Source organism: Manacus vitellinus, unplaced genomic scaffold, assembly GCF_001715985.3.
Source record: "Manacus vitellinus isolate BGI_N305 unplaced genomic scaffold, ASM171598v3 scaffold_27_pilon, whole genome shotgun sequence".
Lineage (NCBI taxonomy): Eukaryota > Metazoa > Chordata > Aves > Passeriformes > Pipridae > Manacus > Manacus vitellinus.
The window spans coordinates 8,031,192-8,053,880 of NW_021940039.1; the positions used below are offsets into that span (position 1 = coordinate 8,031,192).

At 51.1% G+C, this 22,689-nt stretch overlaps 1 protein-coding gene across 1 annotated transcript in view; it reads left to right on the plus strand.

Moving 5' to 3' along the window:
• The window catches only part of ASTN2 (astrotactin 2), a 272,653-nt gene that overhangs the window by 239,885 nt on the left and 10,079 nt on the right, over positions 1 to 22,689 (plus strand). Inside the window, exon 19 of the mRNA XM_018074363.3 lies at positions 2,891 to 3,032. Coding sequence (XP_017929852.1) covers positions 2,891 to 3,032 — 142 coding nt within the window. The remainder of the gene's footprint in view (positions 1 to 2,890; positions 3,033 to 22,689) is intronic.

Below are 22,689 nucleotides of genomic sequence, written 5' to 3' on the forward strand. Positions count from 1 at the left end.
AACAAATACAGTCACTGTGTGCTCTGCTTTGCCCTGGGGAGAGCTCAGGATGGCAGCTCCCTGCATTGGCTGCAGATTGACAGCTCTGGGTAGTTGACTTGTCCCTGGGGTCTCCCTTCCCTGTCTTTGCTCCGTGGTCTGTGCAGTCTGGCACCACCAACAATCTCACTGCTCCTTATACAGGTGCAGAAAAACTCCCAGACTTGGGGCTGAGGTTTCAGCACCTTTGTATCTGGTTTGCTGTTTTCATAACAACCTCCTTGCTTTTGTTTTATTATAGCAGGACCAATGAGAGGGGAGAGTTCCCCAGAGGCTCAGGACTGAGCACAAAGCACCCTATTGCTTTGTGGGTTTTCTTGGAAGGATTTGGCTCGACCCAAGTTGAGACACTGATGGCAGACCCCAAGAGCTTCATTTCCTCCCGTGCAGAGGGACAGAAATACACTCCACACCTGGGCAGATCTGATCCCTGGCAAACCAGACCATCGTGGGAGGCAGCTGCTGCTGTGTGTCAGGGCAGTGCTCACAGCCAGCCCGTTCCCTAAAAACTACCCGGAAAGACCATGGGAGATGAGCACTCAGAGCACTTAGTGCCTGCCTTAAAGAGAGTTAACTGTGCAATTTTAGTCATAGAATGGTTTGTGTTGGAAGGGACCTTAAAGATCATATCATTCTAACTCCCCTGACATGGGCAGGGACACCTTCCACTAATCCAGGTTGCTCCAAGCCCAGTCCAACCTGGCCTTAATACACACTTTGATTCAGTGGTTGCACATGACATTTTCCATCTCATTTCCAGTCTCCTGCAAGTCTGGTTCCACCCTCAGCCCATCCCATCTCTTCTGCTCCCTGGCACAGATGTCCTGGCTGATGCTCCTGGACTGCCCAGTCCAAATCTCCTCTCAGTCTTGCCCAGCTCTCATCACGGTCTCTCTGCCCAGCTCTTTTCTTTCCTACCCCTCAGCAGCTGCTTCCCGACTCAGAATGCTCTGGAGGAAGGCATGAGATCCCACAGCAGGATGATCTGTCCCCCTGTGAAGGTTCTTCCTGGTCAGAAGGGAGGTTGTTTGAAGTCTGAAAAACCTTAAAACCTTTTGCTCTGCTTCAACAACACATTCTGTTCCTCCTTCTTTGTTGTGTGTTTGTGATTCATCAGGTTTGTAAGTCATGGCAGTGTCTGTTCTCAATGACTCCTGGTGACAGGGAGTTCCCCAATCCAGCCCAGCGCCATAGGAAAAGGGATGGAAATGAAAGTTGGAAATGAGCAACAGGGCTTTGTTTGTTTGCTTAAACCATAAACCCAGAGCTGAGGGACTTGCTCAAGGCCGGGCAGCGCTCATGACTTCCAAGCAGTGATTTTACCTCTGCCAACCCGACCTGCCCGTTGAGTTGACTTGGGATTTGCTGCGGACCTGGGGCCGGGAGCTGGGTTTTGCTGCAGAGACCAGTGACAGAGCTGCCTGAAAAAAGTTTGGAAAGAACAAGTCATGCTGGGAGCATTAAAATGAATAATTAAGGCTTGGATTCCTTCGGGGAGGAAAAGAATTTATTGCTGCTCTTTTCTCTAGCCAAGGGGGACATTTGTTACCGAGTTGTGTATTTTGAGACAAGACGCAAATGCGGTTTGGGGGGCTGGGGACAAGGGGATTTTTTATTCTACCTGGCTAATCCAGCCTCACAGTGGAACATTCTGAGCTGGTTATACCACTAGGTTGTTCTTTACGGTCTATACCAAGAACCTGTACTCTTGCTATGTTTCAGAAGTCCTCAGTCACTTTTACTTTCAGTAAAATAAAGTGCTGAGAAGGAAATTCTCCTCCTCCCTCTGCTGCGACGTCTTGACATTTACACACGCACCAGGTACCCAGCACAGCAATCCGGGCCCAGGTTTGCTTACAGCAGCACAACTCTATCAGCTGCAGCAGGCTTCTCTGATTCCCATCACTGGGAATGGGGGCACAACCAGGGCAGCTGCTCTGTCTTTTTTCACTCCATGGTACCTTGGGCTTTCAGTTACACCGGTGTGAAATAGGGAATTAAAGGCAGTGAGCTCTAACCGATAGACAGCCTGCCCGCTGCGAGGAGACAGGTTGCACAGCAGTGGATAGTCGTGCCCAAAAAGCTTAATAAATGGAGCGTTTTCAGTTTCAGCTGTGTCATGATCTAAGTGTTTAATAAGCTTTATAAACCAGAAGACCAAAAAGAAAGGGTTTTTTTCAGTATTTTTAATTAGTAGGTTTCTTCGAATGCTTATAAAGAACCAAGTGTTCTTCAGCACAGCTGAAGGAGCTCCAGTCAGAGCTCCAGGAGCTGGCAGGGTGCACAAGAAAGGGAGTGCAAAGCTACTGACTGTCATTGAATTAAAAAAAATAAAATCCAGGACATTGAGAACAATTCCATCCCAGCTCTAATAATGTCTCTTTTCCTGCTAATCTGAGATAGCAGAAGCACCTATTGCTGAGGCAGGTGATTTTTGGAAAAGGCTACGCCCCGTTTAAGAGCTGAACATGCAGCAAGGGCAGGACCCTCTTCTGGGTCCCTGAAGCTCATCCTTGGATGATGATCCTGCCTGCAGTGTCTGCAGCAAGTCCACAGGTTCTCTCTGTGTGCTGTGAGTGCACCCATTGCTGTCCAAGCAGTGACTTGGCTCTGGCCCCAGTTCCTGCAGTGGGTCCCTGCTACAGCTCGTGGCCCAAGCGTGTCTCCTTCTTGCTTTGTTCCTAGGTGGCATTGTCCTTATAGACTCGGGGCATTCCATGACCACAGCCAGCTAGAGCCTGTTGGCTGCCTGTGCTGTGTAGAGACGTTCCTACAGTGATTTTTAAATGGTCAGCAGTAATTTTGCATCCGTAACTGACGTTTTGGTCTTGCTCATCTCTTTGCCCTCCAGGAGAATCCTTGAGCTTTGCGGATGATTTGCTTTCTGGCCTGGCGACGTCGTGCGTGGCAGCGGGTCGGAGCCACGGAGATGTCCCTGAAACCAGCATCTATTCAGTCATTTTCAAGTGCCTGGAACCAGATGGTCTGTACAAGTAAGGAGAGGCATGTGGGGAGGTGCTGGGGGCGAGGAGGGATCCCCAGTGCTGTTATTTAATTTTTATTGACCTTTTTGGTCAGCGCTGTGTCCAATTTGTGCGCACCAGACACTGGGAAAATGTTGAGACTCTTCCTGTTGCTTTGGGTGTTACACTCAGCTAGTGAAATGGAAAACCAGTGTCTGCCAATATGGAGCTGGAGGCACTGGGAGTCAGTGGGAGACTCCAGAATAACTCCCAGTTTCAGTATTCTGGGCTTCCAGGTCCATACCTCGTGGGCAGGCTTGTCTCTCATGGAGGAACTGAGCTGATGAAGTCAGATTGGAGCAAGTTGCTGAGTGTCTGGTGGGCTGAAATAGATGTCAAAAGTGTGATAGGTGCTTCTATAAGTTGCTGTTCCTATTAGTAGGGCACATACAACAGACCAGAGACCAAATCCCTTTGCCCACCACCCAGTTATTTTGGCAGGGATGGCTGGTCATGCCCGTGCTGATGCTCTTGTACACTTGACTCTTCTGAGATATTCTTTGAGCACATGAGGTTGGATTTTCTGTTTCAATCCTGTGGAGTAATTAGTTTCCAAAGCAAAGGGAAAATGTCAGGATCTGAATTTTAATTTCTTCTTCAGTGTTGTTTGGAAGGGATTTGGGCTTTCCATCCTGGCTCCTTAGCCAGGGCATCCTCTTTCTTGAGAGGGACATCAGGAGTCAGACCAGTAAGAGAGGAAAAATAGAGAAAAAAGGCAAGGAGACAGAGGAGAGACAGAGTAAGCAAGAGAGAAACACCCAGGGCTTAATGTCAGAGTGACTGTAATAATTAAAACACATTTTGTAGTGAGTAATGAAACTTTTTATGGGACCACAAAAGCATTTAAAGCGAGAGCTGGCAAATAGTCTGTCAGCGAGAACTTTTTAAGACCTTGATTAATACTTTCCCTTTGCCTCCCCCTCCACCACCCCCAGTTAAGTATGTTGACAGCCTCCAAAGCCTTTATTGCGCATCCCTGGAGCAGGGCTGTCTCCAGGAGCGGGCTCCAAGTGATACCTCTCGCCATTTAACAATTTCAAACGTTCTCTTGTTAAATATCTATGATGCATAAATATAATTATTAATATCTCTGGCTGCTCTGAAAAGGTGCCAGGGAGAGGCTGGAGAGACCGCAGAGCTCGTTAATAACCCGACGCCCATAAAACCGGCCGGTTGTGAGCTCTCAGCCGGTCTGCTCCCGGCTGCCAGGGGCACTGGGAGAGGGAAGAGCCACTGGGTTTGATGGAAGCTGCTGCCACAGTGAACACACTGAGCTGGGAGCCAGCAGGTCTGGCTCTTGGGCAGCCTGGGCTGCCAAATCATCTTCCCCATCTGCCAGGCGGGGATAATTGCGCTCACCCGTCGCTTGAGGGGCTCTGTGATCTAATTCCTGATGTCTGCAAAGGGCTGGGAGAGCCTTGGGTGGGAGGCAGAGGGCTTTGTCCAGGGTTTTGTCATCCCTGTGGTCAAAGCCAGGCTTCTGCTTCCCAGTGGTGAGGCGCATTGCCATGGAGGGGATCAGCAGAGCCAGCAATGCCCTGTGTCCTGGGGGTGGCTGTGGGCAGCTGCTGCTCTGTGGGTGCCCCTGGGCAAGGGACAGTAGCTTTTGTGGGGAGCTGTGGCTGCAGGCAGCCAGCAGGCAGCAGTCCCCTGGCACCAGGAAGCTTTGGACCCCATCCTCTATGGGTACAGGCCCTGGGGTGATGCACAGTGTTGGTTCTGTCCCACAGCTAATGCTCAGCAGGGCTTGTCACGCTGTTCCCAGGGCTGTGCACTCATGGATGGACACATGTCCATGTTGGCACCTCTGGGGCTTGGACCCACACTCCTGGGCATCCAAAGTAAGTGCATGAAGGCACACTACAGCCCACCCTGCTCAGTGCCTGCTGCTGCCCCAGCACAGCAGCATGGACAGATAACCCCCTGCCCCACATGTTTGCATTTGTGCCGTGGGTGCTCCATATCCAACACACACACACCTTTGCTCCCACCTGGGACCCAACCAGCACATGTTTACTGAGCATTCTCAGATACACAGGCACCCACATTAAATATTCCTCTGCTCAGATGTCCACATGGTTGCAACACAGCGTGAAGAAAGCCAGAGCAGTGAAATGTGAGGCTGATGCTGCTCCACGCCCGCACAGACCGAACAACAACACAAACACGGGCACGGGGTCATTTCTTAAATTGAATTTCTTCTGCTTGTTTCATTTGTTTCTGTGGAAAAAGAGCTATCTTGGAAGGCTCCGGGCTGGGTATAATCCTGATTATAGCCACTCACAGGGCCCTGTGCTGTTGTCTAGGCTGTGAGGTGAGCACACAGCCTGCAGCATCAGAGCTCTTCAAAAACAAGTGATTTGCTTGTAGTCTGAGGGTATCATGTAAACCAAGCATGTGAGATCATAGAAGTCTCTTCTGCTCTGTAAATGTGTCGGACATCCCGTCCCTTTTCTTCTGTGGTACCTACAGCAATTACATTCTACTGTGGACCCTTTGTTTGGAGTATTCCCAGCCTGAGATCAAAGCTGGGCTGCAGTATGAAAACAATCCCAAAAAATGCTCTACAAGCAAACAAATAAACAGAGTTTGATTGATTCCTCTGCTTTTGAGACTTCTGTAATTCCAAAACATAAACGAATAAAAGGAGAACTAATTTCTTTGTCCTTTGTAATTTCAGGCTGACGAAAATATGTTGCCTGTCAGCCCTTTTCTTCCCCTTGCCTGTAGCACATTGGGGTTGAGATGCTCTGTCCCTGCACAGAGGGTTTTCCAAGGAAAAGTAGGTTGTGTCAACAAAGACACATGTGCTCCACAGGCTTGTGTACATGTATGGACACTCCTGACAGTCTGTCACACATGGATGCCCATCCATGGGGATCCATGCTGCAGTCATGGGAATGAACTCATGTGCACACACACAGGGATAATGAGGATGGTCCTTGAAGGCTGTCAAGTTTGGTTGAAGTTCTTAAAAAGTAAAAGTCTTATATTCCTGCAAAATGCATCACAGGATAAGGGATTGCTCTCCCCTGAGGGCAGCTGGACCAGAGCAGTCTGTCAAGCTTCCTCCCAGGTGGATCTGGAAGAGAATTGGGGTGAAGAGGGCAGAGGTAGAGATGTCTGTGTGTCTCTTTAGTGCTCACCTGGCATGGACCAGCCAGCCCAACCAGCAGCCAATGCCACTCAGACTGATGCTTTGGGAGCCTGGGAGCACCATGCTGTGACAGGCTCTTGTGATGGACCAAGCACCAAACACCAGTCAAGAAAAAGGGCACTGGCTTTTCTCAAAGGTCAGACTCAGCCTGGAGCACTGAGCATCTCACAAACCCATCTGATCTCTTCACTGAGGAGACAGGAGCTTCCCTTGTGCATCGACAGCCTCTGTGAGCCTTCAGCCCAGCCCATCCATCCCAGCTCCTCACTCTGTCGCTTGAGGAGTGCCTGGGGATGCCTCATCCCTGAGCTGTACCTGCTCAGCTGCTTAAAGCAGCTCTGCCAGCCCAGCACGTTCATTTCAGATGCCTGGGGAGGCACCAAGTATCCCTCAGCCAAAGAGGGAAATTTTGGAAAGGGAAGTGAAAACCCCCTCCAGCTCCTCAATGGAGCTGCAGTGCAAACACACCAACCTCTTCCCTGCGCCACAGATACTATAATTATAGATTAGATTAAATCCCAGTGTTTCACTTTATTTACATTCCTGACCTAGCCTATTCATTTCCAGTGTTTGTGCCAAGAATCAGCGCAAAATTTACTGGAAATAATATGGAAGTCATCAGGATTCCTTCCAGAGCCTTTCCTTGGAGTGTGTTCATGTGCTGAGAAGGAGCCTCGACTTTACATTCCCTTTGCTGGCTCAGATGGGGTTTTCCCAGGGTGATTCTGAACCAGCCCAAAGGCTCTGGGAGAGCATGTTTCAGGGGTGTTGGAAAAGTGGAAACCCTTTCCTAGGGTATGGAGATCCAGGACTGCTGTAGGATGGAAGGGGATTCGGTCAGACCTGAGAATGACCACACAAGGGCTCCTGTCTGCAACCAAGACCAACCATGTCCTGCTCAGCCAGAGTCATCCTCTGTAGGGTCTGGAGGCCATTGCCAGTGTGACCAGGCTCAACCTCTGTCATTGTATGCTGGATAACACCAAACATCCTTTTTTTGGTGAGCTTAAAGAAAGAGGAAAAGGTGTGGAGTAGGGAGAACCCATGATAGCACAGAGAGGCAGCGACTACAATTCCATGAGCTGAATGTGCTGGAGGAGCTGGCCCAGAGCAAGGCTGATTAATGCTGAGTGACCTCTGCCTTGTCACTCAGCTGGGATAAAAAGTGGAATGGAAACCCTTGGTGCTCAAGAGTGTGTTAATGCTGGCAGCAGTCTGCTGCTCCTTATATGATACTAATTGTTATTGTTGGTCTCTTGTCAGGAAGACGTGAATGAGCGCTGGAGCAATTGGAGGCAGATCTCAAATAGCTCAGTGGCATGGGTTAAAACACATCTGTTCCAGCCCTTGGCCGAGTCCCCTGTGTGCACAGGAGCTGTGCTGCTTCATTGAATCCACCTCTCCTATTCCTCATGCTCTCCAGCTTCCCAAAGCTGAGCAGTGTAGGGCTGGAGTTTCTCCTCAGGCATTCCTGGCTTGCGGAAGCTCAAACACGGCAAGTCAGGAGTTGAACAAGTGTTTGTTAAATCCCAGGCCTGTGCTCCAATCACAGGCTCGTCCTTCCTCAGCAGTTCAGGGCTGTGTCAGAACCAGGCTGCTGGCTTGGGTGTGTGGTTGTTTTTGCTGAAGTGAGTCCAGCAAGGAGCTGTCTGGGCTCATCTGGGCTGTGTGTGGATCACTGCCGTGGAGGGGGATTGGTCCCATGAAAGATGATCTGTACACGGAGGTCAGGGGCTCAGCAGGAGATAACCTCTTTTTCTGCACTGATACTAATGAAGTCTCACACATGAAGGCAGGCTGGACTCCTGCTGAAGTTCACAACATTAGGAGGATACACATCTAAAGGCCATAGAGAAGACATCCATGCTTTTTTTGTGGATGGTCAAATCTGGGGGCTCTTCCCAACTTTGCCATTTGCTCTGCTCTAGATGGGACCCCATGTTCTAAATGCTGGAGATATTTGGCAGTGATGCTTATACAAATTAAAGGATAAGTCACAAGCTAATCCTAACTGTCCATCCTTTCAGACACTCTCTAGAGCAAAGTTAGGATGCCATGACCTAAAGATCTACCTCAGCTCAGCCCAGCAAGGTGCATTTCTCTCACATGTGGCTGCAAGTCCATAAAACTAGTTAAACTTCTTTTGGTTCCATTTTTCCAAAGGACACCTGCAGCACATCCCAGTCCATCCTTTTCTTGTAACAACAACAGGACACAGAGTCCTTCACCAGCCTTGTCTCCTGGAGAACACTTTGTTATTTTTGTGTGTGTGTGTGTGTGTGTGTGTGTATTTTAAAAAAAATAAATCTCTTTTAATCTCTGAGTTGCGCAGAACATTACATCAGTAAGCACCAACCTCCTGGTCGTGCCAAACTGGAGTTTATCAGCACACAGTGACCTCTCCAGCTCTGCTACCCCTTCTCCCCCTCAGGGCCACGGGCCATGGCTGTTTCCCAGGGAAACAGGGAGTTTCTGTAGGGAGTTTGTCACAGGGGAGCTGTACAGGCAATGGAGCCCCTGCCCTGGTGGTTGCTGAACTCGGCTGCTTTCTAGTAGTTCTCAAATGGCCTTTTATTTATTCCTTGGGTTAAATGGCCTTTAATTTATTACTTTGGTTTTGGGATTGTTTCCCCCCTGCAAAAGCAGTTTGCTTGTAGTTTCTTAGTTGGAGGATACTTGGTGCATCTGGGCTTTTCCCTCCTGATCCTGTCTCTGATTATGGGGTCTGGCCCAGACCCCATCCAGTTGATGGGAGTTGTTGTTCCCTGAGACCTCAACTTCATAGGGTCACAGAGGCATTGCATGTCTCAAGTTATGTTTGTGCTTAGATAGTCTCTGCTGCAAGACCCACATTTGCAAAAGTAGCCAGTGAATTCAGAAGCCTCCATTTTGGAAGCATCATCCTCAAGCCCCACTGGCAGAGTCACTGCTCCCATTGGCTTCAGCTGAGTTTGCACCAGAGTAAAACAGACATCTTAAAAGTAACCTCAAAGTAGCTGATTCTTCCCGAGTTTTCCCACCTGTGGAAAACTGAGCTACACCCTTTGCTGAGTTTCCAGTACAGTAAGGAGATCCATAATAAAATGGGAGAGAAAGCTGCTGGGTTGCAGAGATGGCATCCATGTGGCAAGGTGAGAATTGCCTTGGGTGATGTTCCCTGCTGAGCTATGGCCCACTTGATCTCTGCTTGGCCACCCCAATCTCATGCCACCTTGTACTGCCAAGGATATTTCCTTGGAGTACCTTCAGAGCAACTGCTCCCAGCACACGTGCCCTTGTTGCTCCTGCTCACCTCACACACACACACACACTCACTCACTTCCCTCGTCAGGAATGAGATAAATTTGATTATACAGCAATATGGTTTCTGTTATGAGAAAGGGAAAGAAAATACCCTGGCTTTCACTGAAAACCCTCGGAGCCAAAGCTTATGTCATGATTTAAATGTTTCTGAAAAAAAAAAAAAAAAAGAGAAGTAGGGTCTGAGGGTTGCTGCTTGTTCAGGGGGCGGTGGATGGAGGGGTTGGTGGGGTCCTGTTTTCACAGGATGAGCTGATGGAGCTGGGTGTGGAGACTTTCTGCCCTGGCAGGAAGGGGTGTGAAGGGAGCCCCAACGTGGGGAGCTCAAGACTGGGTCACTGGGACCTGCTTTTACGAGCACCTGGACAGCCAGCCAGCTCAGTGAGGTGGGCTTGGGTGCACCTTGTCACAGCTCTGGGCTGTCATACCCCTGAATCAGTCTGTTGCTTGTCTTCCATATATTTTCCTCCTGATTTCTGCCAGGGAAACCACAGGGCAGCTCATGGCAGCAGCAACCTGAGCTAGGTCTGGAGCATTTTCTCCTTCAGTCTGAGCATCTCCAACCACCCTGCAGCTGTGGAAATGCCACTAGATCTTAATCTCATTGCACAACCTCTAACAGAAGGCCCTGCCACCAGGCTGGGATACTTTCATGTTTTCTTTCTCTCTGGTTTGCATCATTGCAACATCCCAGTCTTCCAGCCTGCCTGTGACAGGGAGTGGGGGGATGTGTCCTGCACACAGGAGGCTCTGCACACCCCCAGTACTGGGGCAGGGGATGCTGGGGATACCACCCCCCAGGCTGCTGCGGGAACCTCTCAGGCAAAGCACCTCAGATCAAAACACTTCCTCAGTGCCCTTTGACGTGTCACCACTAATGCAAGGGAGGGGATTTCAAGCCATTTCGGCTGCCACAGATTGTATTCTTGGTCCTACATTGCACCTCCCTTCTTGCAGGAGGATCCATCCTGCACAGGCAAGGATCCCTGGCTTGGGCAGCCTGTTCTCCAGTGGAAGCTGCTCTCTTGATAACAGTGTCCTCTTCCTTAATTGTGAGCCTGGATGTCCCAGAACAAGGCTGGGATAATGGGTCACACTAATGAGACTCTCCCTACTTGATGCTCAGAAAGTAGATCTAGACAGAAACAAGGGCTCTGCTTCATGCCCACCCTCTGTCCTGCCTGCCCAACAGTTCTTGTCCCCCGCCATCAAGGCAGTATGGAGGGGACTGGAGGGAACCTGGGCAATCCTATAAATCCAAACTTTTCAGCACTGCCACAGGCTGTGATGTTTTTACCTGAGCAACGGGCTGCCTCTGGGGAGCATCAGCACTGCCAGGCTCACCCTCTCTGTCCTCTCTGCCTCTTGAGCTTCTCCTCTCTGTTTTTGGGGCTTTGTAAATTTGTGTGTGTTTCGTGGTGCTGCATCCCTGTGGGTGCTGCCCTCCTAAGTGCATGGAGATGTATGGATGGGGATTGGCATAAATTCCTGTCAGTGCTGTTTATGGCTTTGGATCTGGGGGCTGGGACATCTCACTTTGCTCAAGGCCTGTCCCATACCACAGCTGGTACCTTAGAGCTACCCAATAGCCCCATAACCCACCAACCATCCCAAAACCCTTAGTCCATGGCCCATAGGTAAAATCATGGCCAGATCCTGCTCTCAGTAGCCTCTAGGTGTGCGGGTGTATTTGGAGATGTTTGGACACCTATAGCTGTGCCTGCGTGGAGCAGCGTGGGATCATGTGGCTGCTTAGTCCCACCCTGGCAGTCAACCAAACCCTTTACTCTGGGCCTTCCACATTGTTGTAACCCAGAGAACAGAGATACAGGATATCCTAAATACTCCAGAAGCCCAGCAAAGTGCTGCTCCTCGAGTCCCCCTTGGCAGTGCTCGATACCAGGCTCCCCAAGCAGCAGCTTGCAGTGACACCCCTGTGGCTCTTCCACTGCCTATCCAAACCCACCTGATTGCTGCTCCAGCAGAGGGGCCCCAGTGAAACCCACCCCGTGGAATGAAGCCCACCCCATGGAATGAAGCCCACCCCATGGAATGAAGCCCACCTGCATCACCCCACACACAGCTCCCGAGCCCTTGCTCTGTCCCTGGCTCGTACCTGCTGCCCTGCCATACGCTGAATTGTTTTCCAAGTGAAAACATGAGTTGAAGTATTAACTCCACAAGGGCCTTTCCGTGCAATGCACCGGGATTAAATATTTATGTTGGCAAAAAGCATGTAATAGGCAGCTCCAGATCAGAGATAATGAAATTGAGGTGTGTGGAGAAAGCGGGGGGAGAGGCAGGGGGCTTGCAGGAGCAGGCGGGAGTGGGACCCAAGTGGGTTGTAGTATGTGCCTGGGAGATTACTTTTGGTTTTATTAATACCCCACCTGTTTGTGGGGGAACCCCAGCCCCATTGCTGGGAGTAAAGAGTGCATAAGGGAGTGCAGGAATCAGCCATCTCTGTTCCTTGTGTCGGGCAGGGGAAATTGTCACCCAGGTGACTTTAACTTGAATTTAAGTAGGGGCAGGGACTGTCCTGGAGAAGGTGGCTGGGTGGGGAGTAGGGAGGGATGAAACCCTCTCTGTGTCATCTGTGAACAATGTAGGATCCTAAATCATTAATAGGGGTGATATAGGATCCCTGGCTCTTCCAGACCGCTGCAGTCAAGGTTATTTACCGGTGACTGTATCCGATCAGGCAGCAATGTGGTTTGGATTATACGGAGGGTTCCTGATCGGGTCAGGAGGATGCTCACGGCAGCACATCGAGCGGGAAGGTCCGTGTGAGCCTCCCTGGAGGGTGTTAGTGAAGAGCCCTGCCAGGATGGGCAGCAGACAAGGTGCTGGAAGGGCGCTGGGTGATGAATCCGCTCCCCTCACCGCAGGAGGAAAACAAGGAGCGCATGCAATGGCAAAGGCTGCCGCTCTTTCCCAATTCATTATTTTTATGAGACAACAACATCTCCCTCTTTCCACCCAACAACAAATATCACGGGAGGCGGCGGCGGGGTGAGTCCCGCACGGTGCTCTGGGACCTTGGCCAGTCATGGAGCCTCCAGGGAGGTATGAAACGAGGCATGAATGGAGTGTTAGGAGAGAATGGAAACTCTCCACTGGCTCCCAGGCCGGCTCTCTTGCGGGGGGTCCCTTGCTCACGATGACAGCGCTGCCTCTCATAAACACGCATTTCCTCATCCCCGTTTTGTTTCTCTCTCTTGTGCAATCTCTTGTACCAGACGGGAATGGGAGTGAGTCCCACTGGTACGTGAATGTGTTACAAAAAACCTTCCCACCCTGCCACCAACGAAGTACTGAGAAATAACAACAGGGTTTAAAAGGAAGAAAAAAAAAAAAGAGAGAGAAAGAAAAGAAAGATGGGGGGAGCTGGATGGATTTGCTACTGGCCATGAGTTATTGTTCTGAGTGTAAACTCAAGGGCATGGCTATGCTGGTAGTTTGCAGCATCAACCAGCACTCAGGAGCCCCACTGTGCTCGGTGCTCTGCATCCCCCTGGGAAGCGGATGCTCCTTCCTCAAATGATTTTTCCAGGGTGAAAAACATGGGACAAAAATAGGGGCAAAGTAACTTGGCTGAGATCACATAGTGCTTAAATCAGGAGATATCCCAGCTCCAGCCTACCCAACAGCACTCCCTGTGATGGGTTGTTTCATCTGGGGTGTGTGAGCAGCACTGCTGCTGCCAGTCCCTGGGCATGGGCCAGGCTGCCCTTCCCAATCCACACTGCTGGGATAGAGCACAGCCAGGAGGAGATGTGATGCTAAGGTGTGAGAGCAAGGGCAAGTTCCACCATCAGGCACATCTCCTAGAATGGTGGTGGAAGCTAAAAGGTCTCCTGGATCTGGGCTGGTGGAGCAGGGATGGTGAATCCATATGTTAGCTGTAGCTGCAGAGGAAGAAAAGCTGCTGGGAGTTGCAGTCCTTCCCCGCAGAGGGAAAAACAAGGGAAGAAACCTGCAGGGAACAATGCCTCTGGAGCAGCATTTGCAGGAGTGCAGGGGTGGCTCCACACCTCTGGAAGCTCACAGGAACAGTCACTGCAATGTTGAGGGGCTCTCCCATAGTGCAGGATAGCAGGTCTCCAGTCCTGGCTTCTGGGGGTAGCAGCGCTCTGGCTCTGGTCTGGTTGGCTGTGTAGCCATCATTTCAATAAAGAAATGATTAAAAGAGGATAGGGAGGGGGGAAAGAAAACCCCAAAACATCTGTTTTACTTCAAATCAGGGAAGATTCCTTTGCTTGCAAGGAATGTGTAAATCACGCCGGGCTGGGAGATGTACATAACCCTGCCTGAAAGCTCCTCTGCACTTCAAACGAATTCTAACATGCTTACTGGGATTTTGTTTTTATTATTTGTTTCGGGGGCCCCCCCTTGTCCTACCCTTCGCCCTCCCTGTCTGCCTGATGGAGCTGTGAGACTCTCCTGTCCCTCAGGGGCCTCAGGGCACAGGAGCAGTGGGAAATGGGCACCACAGACCTGGCTGGCCCCCTTCTGCCAGGGCTGGCTGGCAAACAGCATCCCTGCCTGCCACCATCCCTGTCCTGACATTGTGAGGCCGTTGCAGGGCCCTGTTGGCTGCCCTTGAGCTCCCCTAGGGCACGGGGCACAGATGCCTCTTGCTCAGAGTCTGGCACATTGGGATTGTGCCTGGGATGCTGCCAGAGCAGGAGCAGAGGGTCCCTCTCCTCTGCCTTATTGTTGTGGGGCTTTGTTTTGCACAGTTTCCTGTGGAGGGTGAAGCCAGGGGCTGGCCAGCGGTGCTGGGGACAAACACAGCAGAGACAGATCAAGAGCTCTGCTTGCAGGAGTGCCACCTTCCTGTGCCAGTTTACTAAGGTGACTCTCCCCACACCAGCGGGACCACCCTCTGGCCAAGCACAGGCTCCACTCCCTGTGGCCAGTGCATCCCTTTGCCTTTCTTCTGAGCCTGTCGAGCAGGAGGCCCTATTGTGGTGGCTTATATAAGAACAGTCAGCCATTGACTTGCTTGCCACGGACCACCCACTACTCCTCAGATGACACTGTCTTTTGAAGTCACTACCAGCCTGGGCTGGATTTCAACCAGCAGCCCAGATGGAAGCCAAGCCCCCAGGAGAATGAGAACAAGCCCTACCAAGGGGATCTCCAGGGGTAGCAAGCTGTGGAGTGTCTGGTTCTTGTTTAGAGGGACTATGAGTTTGGGAGGGGCAAGCATTTCCCAATTTGCTGAGGGTCACAACCTTCCTCTCCCCCCTCTCCCAGGGCCGGAGATGGCCAAGCTCTGCAGAGCGTTGGTAGGTTGAGTGGCGGGTCTGGTTAGCTGTGAACATTCCCATTGTGGAGCTCTCTGCAGGGGTCCAGGGCTTTGCTCGTCTCTCCTTTCTCCTTGGCACAACTCAAGGAAGAGTCTGATTTATTCCCTCTGTACTTCTGAGCAGAGCCTGCTCATCTCCTGTAGCTGCAGCCACCCCGAGCACTGCTGTCTCTTCGTGGAGGAGGACAGCAGCCATCCCATGAGCCATCCCATGAATTGCCCAAGGAAGGGACTAAAGGGATGTGTCATTCTTGGGATGCCCACCTGGCACACAGGACTAACGCTGTTAGATGAGGCTGAAATCCACCCACCCACAGACCAGGGCAAAGACAAACAAAACCTGAGTCATTACTTACCCCTAAACTCACAAACTCAGCAGAGCTGGACCTGGGTATTTATTATGCCTGTGATTCCTGATGGCCCTTCCCAAAGGATGCAAGGGGTGTCCCTGGCTGAGGGTGTCCCTGGGGTGTCCCAGACCTATGGGGAGAGCAGTAGGTGTTGCAGAGGAGGGAGAGAGGATGTGGTTGCTGTCAGGGGATACCCTGCCCTGGGGAGCTGGAGGGATTGATGGACATTGCAGTGCCTGTGAAGGCTGCGGGAGGACCTGAGGGACATGTGGGACGCAGAGCCTGAGGAAAGCCCTGCTCGTGCTGTGTCCAGGACAGCCTGATCCATCACCAGCTCTCGCTGACGCTCTGCAGCTGGAGAGGGACCGGCCCCTGCAGTTGGAAGCCTCGGGCATCAACCCGAGCTGTGGCGTGGGGGAATTGTTCCAGCAGCACGGGGAGTCAGAGGCAACTCATCTGACCTTTGTCCAAGGGCTTTGTTGGGGATGTCCTGGTGAGTCCCTGCAGAAGGGGACTCTGGCACTCCACAGACTGTAATGAGCTGCTGTTGCTTCACTGGAGACAAAAGCACCAGCCTGCAGTGGCTTATTACCACCTCCTTCTGGTTCTTTACTCCACCAAAGGATGTTAGAATTCACATTCTGGGTAACATGGTTCCTTCTCTGGCCTCCTCAAGCAGTGGGGGGAATACCTTACCGTGAGCCTTGAGACAGACAGTGAAGACTGTGAAAAGCTGAGCCAGTTCTTGATGCGTTGCCTTTATAAGCACATCTGCAAATCTTCATCCTCACAGCCAGCAGGACGAAAGCAAGGACATGACTGCCAAGAAATATGGACCTCAAACATCCTCTATTCATCCTCTCCAAAGCTGGTAATTCCATGGTGATCCTGCTTTTTCTGCCATCGTTCTGTCTTCACGGTTTGGGAACCATCCCTGTGGGACACCCCAGAGCTCTGCTGGGGCATCTCCAAGCTAATAAAAGCCTTCTTACTCCTTGGAGCGTGCCTAGGAGCTAAAGCCCCAGGGTTGCAACATGGACTGTGTTAATGTTATCACGTGTCAGGGCAGCTGTTTTGGGTGTGCTGTCCTGCTGCCACGCCAAGGAGCTGCTCTCTCATCCACATCCCATCCCTGTCAGAAGCTCCATGCAGTGCATCAGCCCCTCTCCAGAGAAGCCTGCTCTGCCTTTCCCTCATGAGTGGGGTAAAGCTTATCCTGAAAGGATGGGCAGGATGAAGAAGTCATTAACTGACCCTGAAACTGCTGGTGAGGAGCAGAGGGGGCAAAGGAGGGGAATCATAAGGCAGGTAAAAAGGTAAGGGGGGACAGGGGCACTGCTGGTGCTCTCAGCCCCGGAATGGTGATGAAGACACCCTGGGGATGCAGTAGCCAGGGGGGCTGCAATGACCTTCCTGCACCTTGTGGATGAAACTGTGGCCTGGCTGGTATTTTCCCCTCACTTCCAGTGAAACATGTTTTCTCCTAAGGCAGTCTTGGCACTGCTGCTTGCAAGGTGTCTGGCTGGCAGAGGGACTCCCAGTGGAATCTTGGCCGTCCAACACAGGTATCATTCAGGAGCAAGGCTCTAGGGCCTGTGTATCAAGGCCTTCTTTCACAGCCATGGCAGTACTGGGAATTGCTACTCTGGTGGGTTATTGACAGGGTTTCGAGGGAAATCTTGGGAAATTGAGATGTCACAGCTGAGGCTGGAAAGGTGAATGTCCTGCCAGGGATTTCTCTGTTAGGGATGCAATGGATCCAGGCAGTAGCAAGAAATGTTCAGGATTTTCAATTAATTTCTTTCTTACTTTCCCTTTAATCCTTTGTTTGGATCTCATTTGACAGGGTTCTGAAAGAAAAAGAGGTTGATGAAGTGCTTTAAAGAGCGAGAGCTGGGTGAACCTGCATTGTAGCTCAGCTCAGGTGTGCAGCATCTGCCACATGTGCCGAGGGGACTGGGGGACCAGTGCTCACACCCTGTCCACTCTGGGTGTTTGCTCCCCATGGCCTCAGAGCTCAGAGGGCAAGCCCAGGAGACCTGGAGAAGCACGGTGTGCTGACCCAGCACTGTGTGGAGACACCTCTGTGAGCACAGTGGTGGGATGCTGTGACACCAGAGCATCACTGTCCCACACTGCACCCTGTCAGGCAGCAGCAGTAAGTGACCCTGCCCTCCTCCCTGGCAGCCCCTGCGAGAAGTCCCATGCTGTCCAGTCAGTGGTTTTAAGCATGGACAGCAATTCAGGTAACCTTGCAGTGTGGTTAACCCTGAGTGACTTTCCCAGGGTTGCCAGTAAGCAAAGATGGACCCATAGCTGTGCAAGCCTGTCCCCAGCCCCACAGCAGCTCCAGCTGCCCTCACTGTCTCAGAAACTGTCTCCTCTGCTCTCCTCCTTGATCAAACAGTTTCTTACTGTGCAGAGCAGCCTGTGCCTTCCTCCTGCCTCCCTCCTCCAGTATTTGATGGGCACTGTTTTATCCACTTCCAAAAGGCATCAAACACCTGAGGCATATCGTGGCAGGTACATTTATTTCCCTCCATCTGACAACTGTGTTCTGGTATTGTTGGGAGGCTTCTGCTAAAGGATAACGATTAGTCTCACAGCATTTGCTGGTCTGGGAAGAAAAAAAAAAAGGTGTGAATTGTTAGAACAGTTTACTGACAGCCTCAGGTATTGGTGTAATGGCAAAGCTTTAATACTCCAGCGTGGCACCAGTTGCTGCTAACCTGTTCCTCCACCACGCTGATGGGAGCAGGTCAGTTGTCACTGATGGTTAAAAGAAGCCCAGTTATAAAAGATGCTTTTCTTGGACGGTAGAACTGTGAGGAGAGCTTTCTGAAAAATGTTTTTTTCAAGATTTCACAGTTCACTGTTTCCTTACTGTGGAAAGGCAGAGCCAAAACCAAAGGCAGTGCAGAACAGAAGACACTGGTCCTCTTGCAGCAGAGGTACAGTAGATAAGCAGCAATTTGCTGGGTGATGGCAGCAGGTTGGTGTCACTTCCCTCAGTGCCTCTCTCCAGAGTGCAGCAATCACTGAGCTGCTCAGAATCATCTCTTCCCCCGTGAGCTGCCCGCTCTGTGCTGGCACAGCCAGAGGTCACAGCACAGCCCTTGTCCCCAGCCCTGCCTGCATTCCTGCCAGGCTTCAAATGCCCCAACAGGAGCCTCTGATTGCTGTGGTGCTTGTGACGCTGCCAGCCCCAGGAAGACAGCAGAGGGTGTCCACTGCCCTGTAAAGCTTTGCCCAAATCCCAAGTCTCCAGCAGGGCCTTTGGCAGGGAAGCAGTGTGGTCAGTCCCCTGCCAGGGCTCTATCCTTCCTCACTCACTGGCACCATGGGCATAGGCATGGAATGAGCAAGCAGCCTGAAGCCAGGGCCCAACAAATAGACCAAGAAATCCTCTCCTTCCCAAAACCACTCCCTGCTCATTGTCTGCTCAGTATTTGTGGCAGAGACTGGGGAGGTTGCTCTCATTTACCTTTCTTAATTAATGCAAATCACAGAGTTGCCAATAAGCTCAGCTGCATTCCTGTGGCTTGTGTGGACGGGCTGCTTTTTATTTGATTTGATTTCTTTTTAAATTGTAATGGTTTCTGAATTGGGAATGCTTGCACTAAACACACACACTTCTTTCTGTGCTTGCCCAGCCGGCTGCTGGCAGGCAAGCCCTGCTGCTGCTGCTCCCTGGCCATCAATGGAAGTGTTTGGGAGGCTTGGCAGGAGATGTACAGTGGGGGGACAGGGGTGGGTGGGTGCCCACTGGCTCCTGGACCATGCACAGCCCACGGCATGTGGCTGGGGTGAAACTCTTACAACTCTGTTCCACCCCACAGCACCCCTGGGCTCCCCCACTGCTCAGGAAGAGTCTTTTAGGGGAACTGTGTGTGTAATTTATTGATGTTTTTAGCTGCCAGGAGATACTGAGGCGAAGGTCTGATGCTGCTCATGCGTGAGTATCAGGACAAGGAAACACACACACCCTCACAGCTTCCCTGTGTCCGGGCTGCCTCCAGCGAGCCCTTCACTGTGGTGTCTGGGAGCTGAAGACTCTCCCAGACTAAAAGAATGGAAGAGAACAGTGTTTGCTCATGGGTCCCACGAGCACAAGGACGTGCACAGTGCTGGGTCCAGTGAGTGTGTTCGTGGCACCATCCCTGGCAGCTCTGCTCTGCACGTGCCTGACGCACGGGCCCCAGCCTGGCCCCGCGTCCCTCGTGCCCAGCCTTCACACTGAGATCACTGGGCAGCGGGGAGGCAGGGATTGCCAAGAGCTGGTCCACTGAGGGCTTTTAAAGGGAGGCCTCTGCATTGTTTTTCAGCTGGAACAGGAAGCGAGAAGGGCTGGCAAGGCAGGGTGTGATGTGTGTGTGTCAGCACGCTGGAGCAGCCTCAGCGGCGCAGCGCTGGGTGCGTGCGAGCCCGGAGAGCCTGGGCTGTGAGCGAGGCACGGATGAGCCGTGACCAACCGGGGAGTGATGGCAGGACGTGCATGTAACACCAAGGTGGTGTGAGCTCAGCCAAGTCAGGATTTGTGTTTTCGTGCTTGGCATCACGGGTGGTGGCCACACTGCCAGGGGAGGGAGAATCCGCCGCGCCGCGTGTGGGACGCCGGCCAAGTCTGCCCTTGCTGAGCTGCTGGAGTTTGCAGCAAGAGCGTCTCGTGGCTGCAGGAGCAAGGTGCCAAGCCCAGACGTACTAGCCAAGCCCAAGCCAAACCCTACTGGCAAGAGCATCTTGTGGTTGCACCACTTCGGAAAGCTTGAGACCGTGTTTCTGTGTGACACCGGGCTCCGGAGCAGCGTCTCTGCCCTGCTCCCCGTTTACACAGCACAGCCCGGGTTTGTCACACAGACATTGCTTCTGGATGCAGCCAGCTACTCATAGGTACCCAGTTAATTAGCATGGGGGTTTGGCATCTGTGTGAGTGCTAATTGAACTCCTTATCAGACCCTTTCTCTGCAGCCCAGGCAGCCCGTTTGTGGTTCAGCATCTCACTGAGCAGCTGCACAAGCCCAAAGGCTTCAGAAAGAGCAAACAAGGCAGACCAGAAAGGCCTGTGGTATCTCTGCAGGATATAAAGAAATCAGCTGCCAAGCTAAGGAAGGTCAGAGGCAGAAGTCCTTATCTCCCTTCCCACAAATAAGGATCATGAGTAAAGCACTCAACCATCATGAGCATCATGAGAGGGAGTTAAAAAAACATGAGCTGACGTTATTGTCTATAAATAAATAACATGTTCTGAGCTTTCATTCGCAGCCTTACGGTTTCATACCTTTATAAATTTGTATTTTGGGTTATTTTCTCTGCATTAAGAAAGGATAGAAACGTATTTTTTTTATTTTTTGTATTTATTGAAACGCAATTGGCAATCTCCACAATCATTGGGTTCCAGGAACCAAAGTTTTAACTCCCCCTTCTGCTTTCTCTTCCTCCCCCAAAAAGCATCTTGAGCCTAGTGATAAAATTCAGGCTTCAGCCAACATTGGGTGGGGGAATCTACAAGGAAGGTGTTGACATTTCATGAAGCCACATGTTAATTGGTTTCTATCTCTCTCTGAAAGTTCCTTCGGGTCCCAATAGGTTTGAATTTAGTAGTAAACATTTAAGCAGCATTACTTTATAGGACTTCGTATTTGCTGCAGAGGTGGCAGAGTTTCCAGGCATGGAGGGTTGATCTCTGCCAAGAGCATATGTGTTTGGACCTCTTTGGAACCTCTTTGGGTAAAATATATCTTTTTATTTCTGGAAATACAGCTCTTTGTGACGAAGGCATGGGTGAAACAGAGGATCAGCTGTGAGACAGTAGCAGGGAGCCCCCAAGCTCCTTTGGAAAGCACAGGGAGAAGATGAGAAAATGTCATGAGGAAAGTTTATTGCTAAACAAATCGCCTCCAGGTTATGCAGGAGGCTCTGCCAGATCGTAGCTACCATATGGCATTCCAGGTTGTCTGTCGTGGTTTTGTGCACTGAGTGTAGGTCTGGGACCTTTTGGTTTCTGGCTTTGACTTCACCCCAGGGATCTCTGCCTTGGGCAAAGTGCTCAGAACCACTCTTTGGCCTCATTTTTTCACAGATCATCAGGGTAGGCCTATTCAGGTGCAGCTCCATCCTCATCAGTGGGGGTGCTGCCTGGTTTGGTCCTTGGCCCACAACGCTGTAATAGATATAAGGGTGGCAGGAGGATCTCCACGGAGACCTGCAGAGCTGAACTCCAGCCCCCCATGTTCTCAGTGTAGCTCCCTCCCTCAGCATCCTCACTTAGGTTTTCCCTTGGTTTGTCCTGCAGACATAGAATCACAGAATCACAGGATGGTTTGGGTTGGAAGGGACCTTAAAGATCATCTCATTCCAACCCCCCTGCCATGGGCAGGGATGCCACCTACTAGACCAGGTTGCTCCAAGCCTCATCCAACCTAGTCTTGAGAAACTTCCAGAGATGGGGAGTCCACAACCTCTCTGGGCAACCTGTGCCAGGGCCTTACCACTCTCACGGTAAAGAATTTCTTCCTAATACACAATCTAAATCTGCCCTCCTTCAGTTTAATGCATCCCCACCTCTCCAGTGTGGTGGTGGTCCCTCCTCCCCCCAGCCACCCTCTTCATGCCCTGTTGGGTCCCAGGTTGATCCTGTCCCTGCCTGCATCTGCCAGAGGTTTCCAGCAAGATGTGAATGCTGGGTTTGCACTGAGACACAGGTCTTTGCACTCTCTTCTCTTAATTGTCTGTTTCCGGGAATAAAAGAACAAAACTAAACCCCAGCACTCTGCACAGTGCCATTAACTGGCCATAAAAGTGTTTTGCAGCAGAGGCTGGGTGGTCAAGTGGCTCGAGAACAAGATTGGAAACCATCATCTCCCGAGTTTCCAAACTGTTCATGTCACTGAGCCTCTCCAGGGCACGATGCTTCACCCCATATGTCTCTGTTTACCATCGATAAAACAGAGCTATTAATACTGCTGTGCTTCTGGGTGACTTTTTGGACTGTAATTAATGTTAAAACCCTCTGAGATCACTGACTGGAAGGAGCTGGAGAGGTGCAGAGGCTGCGTACTGCCAGGCTGCCAACCTCCACCACAGCTGGGTTATTGGTGCTGAGTCCAAAACATCTCATTCAGAGTGAATGGAGATGAAAAACTTTAAGGTTCTTGAAAGAGGACTGGTTTCAGGTGAGGGAAAACAATTGGTTTTGTTCTCAAAAAGAATTTGTGACCAGATCAAAATCACTTTGATTCTGACTCCATTTACATTTTGGGGGGTTGTTCCTTATATCATCTGTAAAAACAATGAAATGAAGGGCTTGTTTGTGGATATGTGTTTTTTTAACCCAGGCCTGACCAGTAGAGATGCTCTTGCTCTTGGCAGCTGACTTTGTTTCTGTGTGAGCTGTGCAGAGGGGAAGAGTGCAGTCAAAGGGCTCACACAGGCCTTCAGCATCACCCAGAGCGGTGGATGTGCTTTAACACCCAACCAACCCTCCTGACCCCACTGGCGATGGAATAG